At 40.1% G+C, this 16,169-nt stretch overlaps 1 protein-coding gene and 1 pseudogene across 2 annotated transcripts in view; one reads left to right on the forward strand and one right to left on the reverse strand.

Moving 5' to 3' along the window:
- SMYD3 (SET and MYND domain containing 3) overlaps positions 1 to 16,169 on the reverse strand; it is a 694,896-nt gene that overhangs the window by 522,911 nt on the left and 155,816 nt on the right. For both annotated transcript variants that reach the window (XM_029934863.1, XM_029934862.1), the window contains exon 2: positions 12,082 to 12,145. In XM_029934863.1, the coding sequence (XP_029790723.1) occupies positions 12,082 to 12,145 (64 nt within the window). The remainder of the gene's footprint in view (positions 1 to 12,081; positions 12,146 to 16,169) is intronic.
- LOC115287992 overlaps positions 2,871 to 16,169 on the forward strand; it is a 13,757-nt pseudogene continuing 458 nt past the window's right edge.

Raw genomic sequence — 16,169 nt, forward strand, 5'->3', positions numbered from 1 at the left:
AAAACTTGAGAGACTATTGAATACTGAAAATGAACTGAGGGTTGAAGGGGAAGGGGGAGGGGGGAAAAGGTGGTGGTGATGGAGGAGGGCACTTGTGGGGAAGAGCACTGGGTATGGAAACCAATTTGACAATAAACTATTTAAAAAAAAAAGAAGTCTAGTATTGAACTGGAGATCGACAGATACACGAAGATCTGAAAAGCTGAAACCTGGAAAAGGAAAACTCGAAAGCTAAGCCAGCGTCTAATAAGTTACAGCTGACTAATAGGTATGGATTATAATCTTGCATAAAATCTCCTTATGGCACACAAGAGACCTAGTGATAGATGTTAGACTTATCACTTTAAAAGTTTACTCAATGCTGTATCAAATCTAGACCTCCCCACTAGCCTTAATCAAATTAGACAGATAGAGCCAAATATAAAGATGGAGTAAGGCAGGAGAATGGTCGTAGAGTATCAAGTTGACAGAAGAAACAAGAATAAAGTACCGTTTCTTGGGAAAATGGAAATTACAGTTTCCTCATTAACTGAGGAACCATATGGAAAACAGTAATATTAGTGCCCCAAATTCAGTCTGTGATCATCCTGTGCAGGATTCAGTTCAAATCCATTCTGCCACTTGCTTTCACGAAGTTTCATTGAAACACTGCCACACTCACAGTCTACAGTCCCTCATTCCACACTATCATGACAGAACTGAACAGTTATGACAAGAAATCAATAGCCCACGAAGTCTAAAATATTTATCACCTGGACCACTACAAAATAAAGTTTGTCAACCTCTGATCTAGTGAGACATCATATCAAGATGGAGTGGCCTGATTGATATATTTTTTCTAGAAAGGCAAAATAACTCACTCACCTCTACAGACTTTCAATTGTCTTTGAAAGGAACATCCATGCTAATCAGAAAGTCAGCACTGTGTTCTAGCTGAATACAGCAATGGAGCACATGTATCTTATCTCCCCAGCACAAGTGAGCATCAGGTTTTTAACCCCCAAAGTGGTTCAGAAGAGCCATCAATGAATGAGGAGTATAATGTCATTTCTAGAAGTCAGAAAGCAGGGGTAAGACAGGCTGCAGAAACAGGCCAGTTACCTTCCAAGTCTTTTCTGAGAGGGCAGCCACCTGCCAAGGAGAACTCCAGCCGGGACCCAGCAGCAACAGTAAATGCCGGGCACAGAAGGGGACTGAAAAGTAGCTGAAAAAGAGACCTAACCAAAAGTCTTTATACCAAACAGTCTTAAAATACCTCCTTGCTATTGGGATGATTGTGAGGAAGCAGAGGAGGTCAATATTGAGAATCTAGCTGAATATGATGCAACTGTTTCTGAGGCAGAGATTCGCCTCAGCCTCCGCTGGGTCTTCAGGCCCCACACCCAGTCTCCCGTGGTGACTGCCTCCACAGCAATCTCATTCTTGGAGTGGCATAAAGACTGTGGTCCCTTATTACAGAGGAGGAAATAACATCTACGCACACTTAAAGGCTCTGCGGTAAGCAGTATTTTTAAAACAATTTATGGAGCTATCATTTACAATAAAATGTGTCCATTTAAAGAGTATAGCTTGATGAGTTTTGACAAATATTCACACACATCCTTGTAACAGCACCCAAGTTAAGAAAGAGACTGTCATTACCCCCCAAAGTTCCTTTGTTTCCCTTTCCGTCCGAGCCCTCCAACCCTGGTAAGCAGTGGTCTGGTCGCCATCATTACCCATGAGCTGTGACCATTCCAGAACAGCACTCCCTCTCCAGTCTGGCTTCATTCCCTCCGTGTAATGTTCCTGAGACTCACACATGTTTCCTTGGGTAGCAGTAGTTCATTCTTTCTTACAGCTAATTGTGTGTATATACGGGGTATGTGTGTGTGTGTGCACACACATACACGTGTGCATATCCCACCTAGGAGGAGAGCTGATGGTTTATGTGGTAAGTGTACACTTAACATTTTTAGAAACTGCCAAACTTCTCCAAAGCAGTTCTAAATTTACCCTCCCACCAGCAGAGCACGAGGTTCCCACATCATGTCTGCACTCTGCGTAGTCAGCATTCTGCACTGTAGTCTGCCTAATGGGTATGTATAGGTATCCCAATGTGGTGTTAATTTCCATTTTTCTGACGACTAATGATGTTGAGTATTCTTTACTGCATATCTTACTGAAGTGGCCATTCAAATTAAACCCATTTTACTGTGCTACCTTACTGAGTTGCAAACATTCTATTAATGTTTTTTTGAGAGAGAGAGAAAGAAAGAGTCTGCATGGGTGGGAGAGAGGGATAGGAAGAGAGAGAGGGAAAGAATTCCAAGCAGGTTCCACGCTCAACACAGAGCCCAACGCAGGGGCTTTATTTTTGAGAGACAGAGCATGGCAGGGAAAGGTAAGAGAGAGAGGGAGACATAGAATTCGAAACAAACTCCAGGCTCTGAGCTGTCAGCACAGAGCCCAACATAAGGCTTGAACTGATCAACCTTGAGATCATTACCTGAGACTAAATCAGAGGCTCAAGGGACTGAGCCTCCCAGGGGCCCCATATTGTAAACATTTTAAATAAATTATAGATACAACTCCTTAGCCAATTCTTAGAAAAGCAAAGAGCTCAGCAGGGAGTGTGCCTATGACATGCAAACTAACCAATCCAGAGCCCTACCTCAACTCTCTGCCAAAAGTCCTAGAGTAACTAAACCCAAGTACCAGGCAACTAGAGACCATGCCTATAATCCAACCTCTCAGGAATTACTTAAATTAGGCAATCCTAAATGGTTTGGCCCGCTCTATCTTGCCTTTCCCACAGAAAGCCTAATAAAGGCTCTAGCCTCAGCTTTCCCCTCGCTCCCACCCTTGCCCAGACTACGGTGAGGGTTCTGCGTGTGCTCCTGTACAGAACACCAGGCCTCCCATCCTAGGACCTAGGAATATAAGAGACTGTTTTCCTATTCATTGCTCTATACGTCAATCCTAACACTAGTACTATATTCTTTTCATTACTGTAGCTTAGAGTATATCTCTAAGTTAGTCATCTGAATCCTCCAACTTTGCTCTCCTTTTATGTAAAGGACTCGGTTTAAGTGTTCTGCATTTCCATATAATTTCCAGTCAGCTTATCAATCTGTGGGTCTTTGAATATAAATCTATACAGTGATAGTTTCAAAATCATTTATAACTTCTTATGGATTTTGAACTTTTAGAATTAATTGACAGAACTTAATTTTGTGTTCCAGAACAGAATATAAATATTAACCTTGACAATGATAAGAGACAGAGAGGTGAGTGGAAATACTAATATCTTCACCTTTAAAAGTAGGGATCGAGAGATATTACCTCTACAGTAAATCTGCCTTGCCCCAGAGGATCATTCCAAGACTCCCATTAATGCCTGAAACTGTGGACAGCACCAAACCCTACATATATGACTAACAGGCAGGTAGTGTAGACAGTGTGAACATGCCAGACAAGGAGATGAGTCATGTCCCACGTGGCACGGAGTGGAATAGCTGGGACGGTGAGATTTCACCACACTACTCAGAACAGTATGCAGTTTAAAACTTATGAACTGTTTACCTCTGAAGTTTCCATTTCGTATTTCTGAGCCACGGCTGACATCAGGTAATTAGGAATGCAGAAAGGGAAACCACGGATAAGGGGACACTACTATACTTGATAAAACATAAACAAAGGCTTGCCCATATTGTTTAAAGTTATAACTCACCTGAGTGAGCTCCCCACCTGAGTCTCCTATACAATCTTCCCCAAGTCACAAATGGGTTCCTCATCTCCCCAGTAACTAAAGCCAAAAACCAAGGAGTCTTTCTTGATTCTTCTCTCCCTCCCTATTCTACATTCATTCCCCTTCTATTTTTTCACACCGTCCCAGCCCCTCCTCTGAGCTCCACACAAGCATACCAGCTGCCTATTCAACATCTCCCCATGTGGGTTCAACAGGCACGAACTCAAAGCCTGTACGCTAGACTTCTCTCTGAACCTGCTCTTCCCTCAGATTTCCGTGGGTTACAAAATACCACCACCATTCATCCGAAGTTGCACAGGCCAGAATCTTAGAAGTCACCTCTGACTATGCTTTCTGCCTCACCTCTGATATCAAGCCTATTGGCAAACTTTTACCTACATCTTCAAAATATGTCTCAAGTCCAATCATTACCACCTCACTGCTACCACACTACTCCAAGCCATCCAAGCTTTTGACTAGACCAGTGCTAGATCAGTACCTTGCATATACTGAGTTCTCAATTTGAACGAATGAATGAATGAATGAATGAGCAAATTCAGTCAGTGCTTCCTTCAAGATACCTCAAACCTGACTGATTCTCTTTGTGGACATTACTACGGTCCTAGCCACCATCATACAGTGACCAGACTACTGTAATAACCTCCAGACTGGTTCTCCGTTCCCTACCTTTATATCCCCCCATAACCTATCCCCACAGCATTAGAAAGGTCCCTAAAATCTCAATCACACCATTATATTGATCCTCCTCCTCCCTTAGAACACTATGGTAGCAGCCCACCACATTCAGAACAAAATGCGTATTCTGAGTCATAGCAAATAAAGGCCTTCTCATAACCTGGACCTTCTCATCTCTCCAATCTTATCTCCTACAACTCTCTGTGCTGCCTCCTCTGGTCCACCATCTGGTCTTCTTGTCCTTCGTTGAAAACAGTATATTCATTCCTGCTTTTACATTTGATGTGCATCCGGCCTGAAACTCTCCCCTAATCTTGGCATGTCTGGATTACTTCTAGGACTTGACTCAAATGCCACTCCTGATAGATTTTAGATCAACAGATGGACAGAGAGATATAGATCAGTAGAAAGACAGGGAGACAGAAAAATCTCCTTATAAATTACACAGATATATCTATAGCACTCTCTCAAAATGTATTTGATACGTAGGATATATTTACAGTATATGTATACATGCATGAGTACACAAACAGACATACACAAAACAGTCTTCGATCGCTATCATTTTTTTCTTACCTCCTTTATTTTAGGCATAAGACAATATTATATATTGCTTTATTAATTTATTATCTGTCTCACCTGGAAAATGTAAGCTCCATTGGTCAAGGGCTTTCTGTATCTTTTTCAATAATATTGTACCAGAGCCTAGAAAAGTTTTGGTGTTAGGACACCTGGGTAAATCATTCAGTTAAGCATCCGACTCTTGATTTTGGCTCAGTCATAATCTCATGGTTCATGGGATAGAGCCCTATGTCGGGCTCTGTGCTGACTGCTCAGAGCCTACCTGGAATTCTCTCTTCCTCTCTCTCTGCCCCTCCCCACTTGTGCCTCCTCTCTCTCTCTCTCTCTCTCTCTCTCTCTCTCTCTCTATCCAAAGGAAGGAAGGAAGGAAGGAAGGGAGGGAGGGAGGGAGGGAGGGAGGGAGGGAGGGAGGGAGGAAGGAAGGAAGGAAGGAAGGAAGGAACAGAGGGGAGGGGAGAGAGGAAGGAGAGGGGAGGAAGATGGATCGATTCTGGTTCTGACACTAATATTTGTTAAATAAATCAATAGATAGATAAATCCATAATCAAGTCCTTCAAATCTTAACTCACTAGCCTCACCTCCAACTGCCTTTTTTCCCCTGTGTTTTTTTTAAGACTTAAATGTTTTAGAGCAGTTTCAACCCCACAGCAAAACTGAGAGGACAGTACAGAGGCTGCCCACACACTTCCTACCACCACACATATTATCAACATCCTCACCAGATGGCGCATTTGTTACAACTAATGAACCTACAGTGACCCATCGTTATCACTCAAAGTCCATAGTGAACATTCAAGTTCACACCTGATGATGTACATTCTATGGGTTTGGACAAATGTACAGTAAAGTCTGCCCACCATTATCCAACTCCTTTTTATTCCTCTAACATGAGAAGTTTGTTCCTGCTTCGGTTCTTTATATCTGCTGTTCCTTTTATGTAAAAAATCTGTTCTAGATCTTTCTATGCCTACTTTTGTTGTCAATTAGATCCCAGGTCAAATGTCACATCTACAGGAAGTCCTTCCATAATTATCTATTCAAAGGTGAGCTCGTGCTCACCCAAATCATATAATTGTGGATATTTGGTATTATCTGTCTCCTCACTCTGTAACATTAAGCTTTATGAAAGCCAGGAGCTTGTTTACTTGGTCACTGCTAATTGCCTACCACCCCAACACCCAGAATAACTTAGAACAGGGACCAGCTAGTAGCTACTCAATAAATATCTACTGGATAAACTTTGGATGAATGGAAGGTTCTCAGATAACTATATAAGAAGAGGGAGAGGAAGTAGATGCTGATGTCAGCTAAATTTCCTTATTACCAGAGCAGGAGGTCAATCAATAATGCCTACACAGATAGCTCAAGAAATAGTTCCCTGTCTCACTTATATGTAGAACCTGAAAAGAACCAAACTCAGATAGAGAGAACAGATAGGTGGTTGCCAGAGGCAAAGAGGATGGGGTAACAGAAAGGAGTACAAATGGTCAAAATATGCAAACATCATGTTACGAGATAAATAAGTCTTGAGGATGTAATATGCAGGATGATGACTATACCTAACAATCACTGTACTATATATTTAAAACTTGCTAAGATGATAAATCTTAAAAGTTCTCATCACAAGAAAAAAGCTTATAAGTATGTGTGATGATCACTTCACAGTATACACATATATCACCTCATTATGTTGTACACCTAAACCTAACACAGTGTTATATGTCAACTGTATCTCAACTAAAAACATAAAAAGAGATATTACTATGGACAGATTATGTAAAGATACTGTAATGTTTTAAAATCTAATTTGAACCAACAGGTATCACTCATGAATGTACTCATTCATTCACACAGCCGCTTCAGCTCCATCTGCAGCAGAACAACACAGGGAGCACCCCACCCCACAGTGAGCCCGGCCTTCTCACTGCAGAAACAGGCAATTAAACCAACAATTAAGATAATTTCTGTGTGAAAAAGTAGAGACACAAACTAGTGTCAGGAGTTTAGGAAAGAAGGAAGTGACATTTAACCTGGGTCATAAAGGCTAAGTCCTTGGAATTCAGTAGTTAGGGGGCCAGGTCTGGGTCCATGCCCAAGGATTCATGTAGCCGAAGACCCAGAAGTAAAAGTGTAGCCAAGTCCACAAAGTTGAACTTCATCCTGAGGAAGAGGCCAGGCCTTTCTGCTGGTGGGTGACAGGTCATGCCTACACTCTGGAATAAAACAGTCACTCTGGCTCTGGGGTGGAAAACAGAAAAGGAGCCGGCAGGAGCACAAAGGCTGCAATCAGTCAAGGAGGGAGGGGACAGTGACAGGCACATGAGTGGTGGTAGAGAAGCCAGAGAGAAGGGAACCAATTTAGATCTTCAGGTGGTAAAATCAGCAGGACAGGTGATTAACTGGGCGTGGGGCCAAGAAAGGAAACAGCCAACTGTGAGGATGCCCGGGAAAAGCAGCCTGCAGGGCAGTTGGCGGCATTGTTCGCCGAGGCTGGAAAGGCATGTCTGGGTGAAGCAAGTGCACTCATGTCCAGCCACAGGGCGTTGGAGGTAAGGGCGCACCATCAACGTAGACACACCCCGTGAGGTACAGGGCTGGTGCTGAGGAGAAAGCAGGAGGCTAGAGATGGGAGTTTCAAGAAAGATCAATTTACAGATGCCGACTGACGTTGTGGAAGCCGATCAGGAAGTCAATGGAAAGTGAGCAAAGACAAGCTTAGGGCCCCAGACATTTGCAGAAGTCAAAAACTTAAATGGGAACAAACAATTTCAACCTTTACTCTGTTTTTATTTACAATTAAATATGAAGCCCACTTCTCTTCAGAACACTCAGTGCATGTCCCATCAGTCTGAAGCCTGCACAGAACTATTCACGGAATAACTAAGGGACTGGCTGTCTTCATTATTACTAGTATTGAGCATGATATTCTAGACTCCAGCTTATTAAAGCACCCTATTAAAGGGCGCCTGGGTGGCTCAGTTAAGTGTCCCACTTCGGCTCAGGTCATGATCTCGTGGTTCATGACGGGTTTAAGGCCTGTGTCAAGCTCTGTGCTGACAGCTCGGAGCCTTGGAGTCTGCTTCATGGATTCTATGTCTCCATCTCTCTCTTTGCCCCTATCCTGCTCAAATTCTCTCTCTCTCTCTCTCTCTCTCTCTCTCTCTCAAATAAATAAAACATTTAAAAAAAACTTTTTTAAATCACCCTGTTAAGTGCTGACTATATGAGAGTCATCAAAAATGAATTAAGTCATGCTATAACTAAGTATAAAAGGTAAACCCACAAATAAGATTCACATTTTTAAAGTGGTCTATAATTATTAACATAAAATAGAGTCTCTCTCTGCTAATATAGTACTTTTAAAGTATATAAACTGCAGTTGATACACTATCCCTACTTACTTGGCTCAGCCTTTCAATTAAAAATGTACATTTATGAATCAAGTTAAATCCAGAGATAAAATAATTATTGGTGACTTTGCTTGAAATTGGTTTATGTTTTAACAATATTGCAAATTTCAAAAGAAAACTTAGAAAATGAACAAATCAGGAGACTACAGATGCTGGCAAGGATGTGGAGAGACGGGCACCCTCCTACACTGTTGGTGGGAATGTAAACTGGTGCAGCCACTCTGGAAAAGTGTGGAGGTTCCTCAAAAAATTAACAATAGAACTCCCTTATGACCCACAATAGCACTGCTGGGGATCTACCCAAGGGATACAGAAGTGCTGATGCATAGGAGCACATGTACCCCAATGTTCATAGTGGCACTTTCAACAATAGCCAAATCATGGAAAGAGCCTAAAGGCCCATCAACTGATGAATGGATCAAGAAGATGTGGGAGATATATATACAAGATGGCAATGAGAAAGAATGAAATCTGGCCATTTGCAACAACATAGATGAACTGAAGGGTATTATGGTAAGTGAAATAAGTCAGAGAAAGATGGATACCATATGTTCTCACTCATATATGGATCTTGAGAAACTTTACAGAAGACCATGGGGGAGGGGAAGGGGAAAAAAAGTTGCAAAAAGGGAGGGAGGCAAACCATAAGAGACCCTTAAATACTGAGAACAGAGGGCTGATGGGGGCGGGGGAGAGGAGAAAGTGGGTGATGGGCATTGAGGATAGCACTTGTTGGGATGAGCACTGGATGTCGTATGGAAACCAATCTGACAATAAATTATATTAAAAATAATTTAAAAAATAAAAAATAATAATAGTAAAAAAGAAAACTTAGCCTGTGCCTCCTCTTTGATCTCAAAATCATCTGTGATGTTGTTATTGACAATATAGAAACAAGACTGGTTCCCATAGATAAGCCCTCTTTCACATTATATGACGCATCACAATAAGGTATACAGAGAGGAGTACAAAGCCCCAGACAAGACACTTTGGCCAGAATGGGAAACAGTACTGAACACGGCAGTCAGTATATACATATGCGTGTGCACCATATACAAAGTGTAGACTAACAGTTTGGTGTGTATCCTCCACTCACAAAACAAACATACAGAGATTACCTTTGGAAAACGGAAGTAGGAATGGGGAAGGAGGCTTGAGGAAACATTCACTCTTGTTACTTTGCTTTTCAGTTTAAAAATGAAATGTGAAAACCAATAACACTGAACACATCCTTATGGGCACGAGGGACAGTATACCTTAGAAAACCTCCACAGCCTCTCCAGACAACTCATTGGTGCCACAGCCCCACACAGCAAATGCTAAGCTAATGAACCAAAGTTATGTCCCTCTAGGGTAAATACATTATCGATTTTATGCTACAAATTCACAGCCTCTATATCAATTTCCATTCCGAGGGCGTCTGCCTCCTGTTCGTTATTGTTCATAGTTCAGTTTGTCAGTTTAATTTTGTGCTGCTATGTAGGAATCCACAATAATTACAACATTTAATTCTGTACCTGAAGGGTGAGCTAAACAGAGCAGTTTAAATGCATATGTTCTGGCCAATCTCTGACTCCCACCCCACCTCTGCACACACCCCCTCCCCCACACACATACAAGCATATGCACTAGCTGGCTTATATATGGTATCTTTCATCTTACTAGCTCTTTTCCCACTACTTTCTACAGTCTCTCTTGATGACATTATTACTGATGCTACAGTAAACAGCTAATACATGTGGTAAAAGTACATGCACTATAATGAATCAAAATGACATACCCACCCACCAAACTCCCTCTACTCGTTCTAATCAAATAATGGATTTTTTTCTTTGAGTATACTACAAAAGGAGGAAGGAGCACTGGAGAAAAAAACATTCATAAAAACGGGGGGAAATAAAAGGAAATGTTTAGGTCATTGAGATCGGAAAGGAAGTTCATCCAGAAGATTTGTGTCAAGTAACATGTGATCCACCAGTTCTCGATACAGTACAGTCTTCTTAACTTGAAGTTCCCTGAAACGCAGCTCAGTTTCACATAAATAAGCCTGATAACATCACCACGAAATAATTGATCTAGAATTTATCTTGTAGAAAAAAAACACGGCTTTGTTTCATTTTTCCGCTTTTTGTTATTATTATTTTTAAAAACCTTACATGAATCTGGTAGCTTTCTAACTGTGACAGAATTTTTTGCTTTACAAATGAGATAAAAATAACCAATAAAATAAACCCAACTGGTTTTTCACATTCCCTATTTTTATCAGGAAGGTGTTACTTCTAACCTTCTATTTTTGTACTTTTTGTTCTGTGTTCCTTGGGGATAGAGTGCACCCTTATCAAAAATGAAACAAGTGCCAGGAAAAAACGTGAATATAGTAGGAAACAGAAAATTATACTAATCAGAATGACAAAGCAACAATTCCTCCGATAAGCATGGCTTAGACGTAAAAGAAGGAAAAGAGGAACTCTGGGTGTGTGTGTGTCCACGCACACATGCACACGTGCACACACATACCTCAAAATAAGAAACAAAAAGGATGGGTGGAAGGTTGAGAGCAAGGGACACAGACACAAAACTTCCAATTAGACTTTTTATTGTGATGCAATTCATTACAGCATAATTACATTTCTTATGAAATGATTAATCATAAGGTTAGAAGAAAAGGTTACGTTGAATGTTAAGTATACATCCTTCAAAGAATTTCAAAGACATTACGGCCGTATTCTCATAAACTGTCAGTCGCCGTAAATTAAACCCTTGGAAGGCAATTTGGCACAATCTTTAAAAATCCAGAATCGTATATGCTTTTACTAATCAATACAATCAAAAAGAATTTATCCTACAACTAATTTCTGAAAGTGTGCAGAAATGTGCACAAAAGATGCTAGGTCCATTACTGGCAATACCAAATATGGAAAATAATTTAAGCATTCTTTATTGGAGAAATTGTGACCATGATGCATTCACATAAGGGTATCAATGGGATAATAACAAAAGTTCCTCTAGACAGATTATAAAATGAAAAGGAGAATAAAGATATACAAAAATAACCCATATGTGTTTTTTTTTTAACAAAGAATATAAATATATGAGTGTGTCTGCATGAGAAAATGCTGCAAAGCCACACAAGAAACCTAACAGTGATTATCTCTGGGACTGGGACTTAAATCAGGAGGACAAGAAGACAGGAGTGAACATTTGTGTGTGATATATGTATACTATGTATTAAGTTTATATAGAGAGATATCATATATATGTGACTTTTTTATCATACACATATATTAAATTTTAAATGGAAGGGAAATAAGTTAAAATAAAAGATTGTAAAGAAACAGAAACAGTCCAATGGGTATCAGAGAGCACAAATTTAAAAGCAGAGAACTAAAGGGGCACCTGGGTGGCTCAGTCAGTTAAGCATCCAACCTCAGCTCAGGTCATGAACTCCCAGTTCATGGGTTCAAGCCCCACGTTAGGTTCTATGCTGACAGCTCAGACCCTGGAGCCTGCTCCCAATTCTGTGTTTCCCTCTCTCTCTCTGCCTCTCCCTCCCTCCCTGCCTCTCTCTCTCAAAAATAAATAATGATTTTCTTTTAATTATTTTAAAAAAATAAAAGAGGAGCAAACTTAGGGTTTCACTTACACACAACGGAACATTCTTACCTGGCACTTGGCACTGCAGTATTTGGCAACTCGGCATTGAGAGCATCGCATCAGTTTTTCCTTCCTGTTAAAAAGAAAAAAATCCCTGTTAGGAAATAAGTGACACCAATATGTTCTGCTCACCCCATCTGTATGGTCCCTTACGATTTAGATTTTCATCTGATGAACATCGTCTTTCATCCTCAATGTGAGACGTGGACATAGTAACTAATGTTCTCTTTTTTTTAATTATGGTAAAATATATATAATATAAATTTTCCACTTCAAAACATTTTTAAGCGTATAATTCAGTGTGTTAAAAAGATAATTCAAGGGGCGCCTGGGTGGCTCAGTTGGTTAAGAGCCCAACTTCGGCTCAGGTCACGATCTCATGGTTTGTAGGTTCAAGCCCCACTTGTGCTGACAGCACAGAGCCCCGTTCATATCCTCTGCTCCCCCCAATCTCTGTCCCTCCCACACCTGTGCTGACTTTCTCTCTCTCTCAAATAAACATTTTTTATTATTTTATGTTAATATTTTTTTAAAAGATAATTTGAGGCACAAAATGAAATCGCTTATGTTTAGTGCCATATCATGTTTGAGACCTAACAACAGTTTTGAGTCCCCCAAAAGTGGATTCTTAAACCAATCAGAGAGTACTAATTAGGGAATCCTCTTGATAGAACCCCGCTCTCCCCTAATGAAAGTGACTTTGCAGGAACCAACTCATTTTTTCACCTCCTGTAACTGTTCTCTTCTGCCTAAAGAAGTCTTTCATTTTGTACAGCATCTCAGAACTACTTTCTATCTGCTATACTGGATCCCACCCAATTCATTAACTGCTGAATAAGCCCAATAAGATCTTTAAAGTTTACTCAGTTGAATTTTGTTTTTGTGGCATTAAGTATATTCATTTGTTATGCAACCATCACTACCACTAATGACCTTTTTAATTATAAAATTGAATTAAAATCAGAGATTCCCATTGAGACCAGAAGTTCTACTACATAGAGATTTTAATCTCTCCATATGAAACATAGAATTCAGTCCCAGTAAATACTTACAATGGAAGTATCCTGTACTCTTCATAAAAAAAAAAAAAAAAAATTGTGTAAGTCTTAACTCATCATATAGTTTAATCATGAATATCCCATTCTGGAAAATAATTTTAAAATCCCATTAAATCCAGTTACTACTTTAGAAGTACTCAATTGAAATACTCTAAAGTTACATTGCCCCAAATCACCTGCACAAGAAAAAAGCAAAAATGAAGAAAAGGTTGAATTATAAAATAAAAAATAAATAAATCTGATGATAAAATTAAGTGACAAATAAAAGGCAGGAAGGACTGTGGATATTTTTAGGGTGGCCAAAGCTTTAAAAAGTCAAACTGTAATTTTAATATCAATGACAAAACAAAAACAAATCCTTCTAAACGCTTCTAAGGCGTCAGGTACTATTCAAAGATTTTTACATCTATGGCTTATACTTAATTTCAAATAGTCCTATAAGTAAGCAGTCTTACTATGACTACTTTAGAGATACTCTAATATATTTTTCAAAAGATAAAAAGATATAGTGCAAACTAAGAAAACACACCATAAAGTGCATGGCAGGTGATACTGAAAGGGTAAAAACAGAATCCTAAAGAGAATCAGAACGTAAATATATCAGGCACTTCACTCTGGGACAGCAAGGGTCAGAGGTAAAATCTAAATAAGGGGAAGCCAACATGCCTGCCATCGCCAAGTACAGAAGTGTAGCTGTCACTTCCCAGGCAGCAATGCACACCCAAGCAATCTGGCCTGCAAGCTCTTACTCTATCACACTGGACCACTACTCTTGGGTAAAACCAAAATCCACTCATAAGCTGTTACGAGACACACTTCAAGTAAAAGAATACACAAAGGAGGATAAGATGGATATGCCAAGCAAATATTAATTACAGGAAAAGCCTATGTAATCACATCAATTTCAGGGGAGGAAGAAAGCACTTTATGGTTAAAGATCCTGCTACAGATAAATAAGGTCAATACTCAATGACAAGAGACTCCAATTACCAGGCTTTAGGTACATAGTGACAAACTGTACCCAGTCTCAAAACACAAAAAGTACAGGTAACAGATCTGAGGAAAAAATGACCAACACAGTAAGTTAATACATGTAAGGCCCTTACAATAGTGCCTGGAATATAGCAAATATATAAAGTATTATCAGGGTGCCTAGGTGGCTCAGTCGGTTAAGCCAACTCGCGCTCTGACTCTCCTTCAAAATAAATCAATGTTAGATGGAGGTGAGATTTTGGTAAGGGCCACAGGACACCTTCTGAATACCACAGTCAAAAGATCAAGGGGAAGCATTCTTACTCAGGAAACTGATATGATCTGGGCTTATTGTGTTGCACTTAACTGCAGTAACTTGATACAGTATTTTTAATGGATTTGCTTTCAGAAGTGGCAACAAGTATCCTCTTTTGAGTGCTCATGTATTGTATGAAAGTCTACAAAGTAATATTACCTACTTTTTATGGAGTGAAAAAAAAGTTTTTTAAAGAATAGGGGCTCAATAATTTACTTGATCTCATGTAATACATGTAATATATGAATGTGCATTCACATATTCCTTTTAAGCACCGCTGACCATTTACAAAAAGTGTTCACAAAGTAAACCACAAAGCGAATCTCAAAATTCCCAAAGAATCAATATCATATAGATTATTTTCTCCAATGATAAGGGAATTAAATTAGAATATAATGCACACACACATAGACACACACACATTTTTTCTTTAAGTAGGCTCTACACCCAAGTTATAGGGGCTAGAACTCACAATCTTGAGATGAAGAGTCACATGCTCTACTGAACAAGACAGGCATCCTGAAAATCGATCAAATAATGGAAAAATATCAAAACTTCTGAGATAAAGTGAACATACTACGGACAGGAACATTTATAGCTTTAAACGTTTTAAGTTTCTTTTTTTTAAAAAGAAAAACTGAAAATAAATGAGCTAAACATATAAGTCAAGACTTTAAATTAAAAATAACAGAAAACTAAGGAAAGCATAAGGGCTGCCTTGCTCAGATCTGACTTCTCAGATGTTACCTCTTCTCCCTTTTCTGATGTAAGCTATTCAGAGCTGGGCGCCTGGGTGGCTTAGCAGGTTAAGCCATCGACTCCAGCTCAGGTCATGATCTCTCAGTTTATAAGTTCTAGCCCCAAGTTCTAGCCCCAAATCGGGCTCTGCGCTGACAGTGTGGAGCCTGCTTGGGATTCTCTCCCTCTCTCTCTCTACCTCTCCCCAACTTACACTTGCTCTGTCTCTCTCAAAATAAATAAACTGACAAAAAAATTATTTAAGGGGCGCCTGGGTGGCTCAGTCAGTTAAGCCTCCGACTTCGGCTCAGGTCAGATCTCACGTTTGTGGGTTCAAGCCCTGTGTCAGGCTCTGTGCTGACAGCTAGCTCAGAGCCTGCAGCCTGCTTCCAGTTCTGTGTCTCCTTCTCTCTCTGCCCCTCCCCCTCTCATGCTCTGTCTCTCTCTGTATCAAAAATAAATAAAACATTAAAAAAAATTTTTTAATACTTTTAAGTTATTCAGAGGCAATTTCTGTTACTTGCAAATTTAAAGTGCTAGCTATAGCTCTTCCCGTAAGCGGCCTGAGGTGATCTCTGAAAATGGTTCGCTATTCACTTGACCCGGAAAACCCGACAAAATCATGCAAATCAAGAGGTTCAAATCTTCATGTGCACTTTAAGAACACCCGTGAAACTGCCCAGGCCATCAAGGGTATGCATATCCGAAAAGCCACCAAGTATCTTAAAGATGTCACTCTGCAGAAGCAGTGTGTGCTGTTCTGACGCTACAATGGTGGAGTTGGTAGGTGTGCCCAGGCCAAACAGGGGCTGGACACAGGGTCGGTGGCCCAAAAAGAGTGCTGAATTTTTACTGCACATGCTTAAAAATGCAGAGAGTAATGCTGAACTTAAGGGTTTAGATGTAGATTCTCTGGTCATTGAGCACATCCAGGTGAACAAAGCCCCCAAGATGCGGCGTAGAACTTACAGGGCTCATGGTCGGATTAACCCATACATGAGCTCTCCCTGCCA

Source organism: Suricata suricatta, chromosome 3 (genome assembly GCF_006229205.1).
Source record: "Suricata suricatta isolate VVHF042 chromosome 3, meerkat_22Aug2017_6uvM2_HiC, whole genome shotgun sequence".
NCBI classification, from domain to species: Eukaryota; Metazoa; Chordata; class Mammalia; order Carnivora; family Herpestidae; genus Suricata; species Suricata suricatta.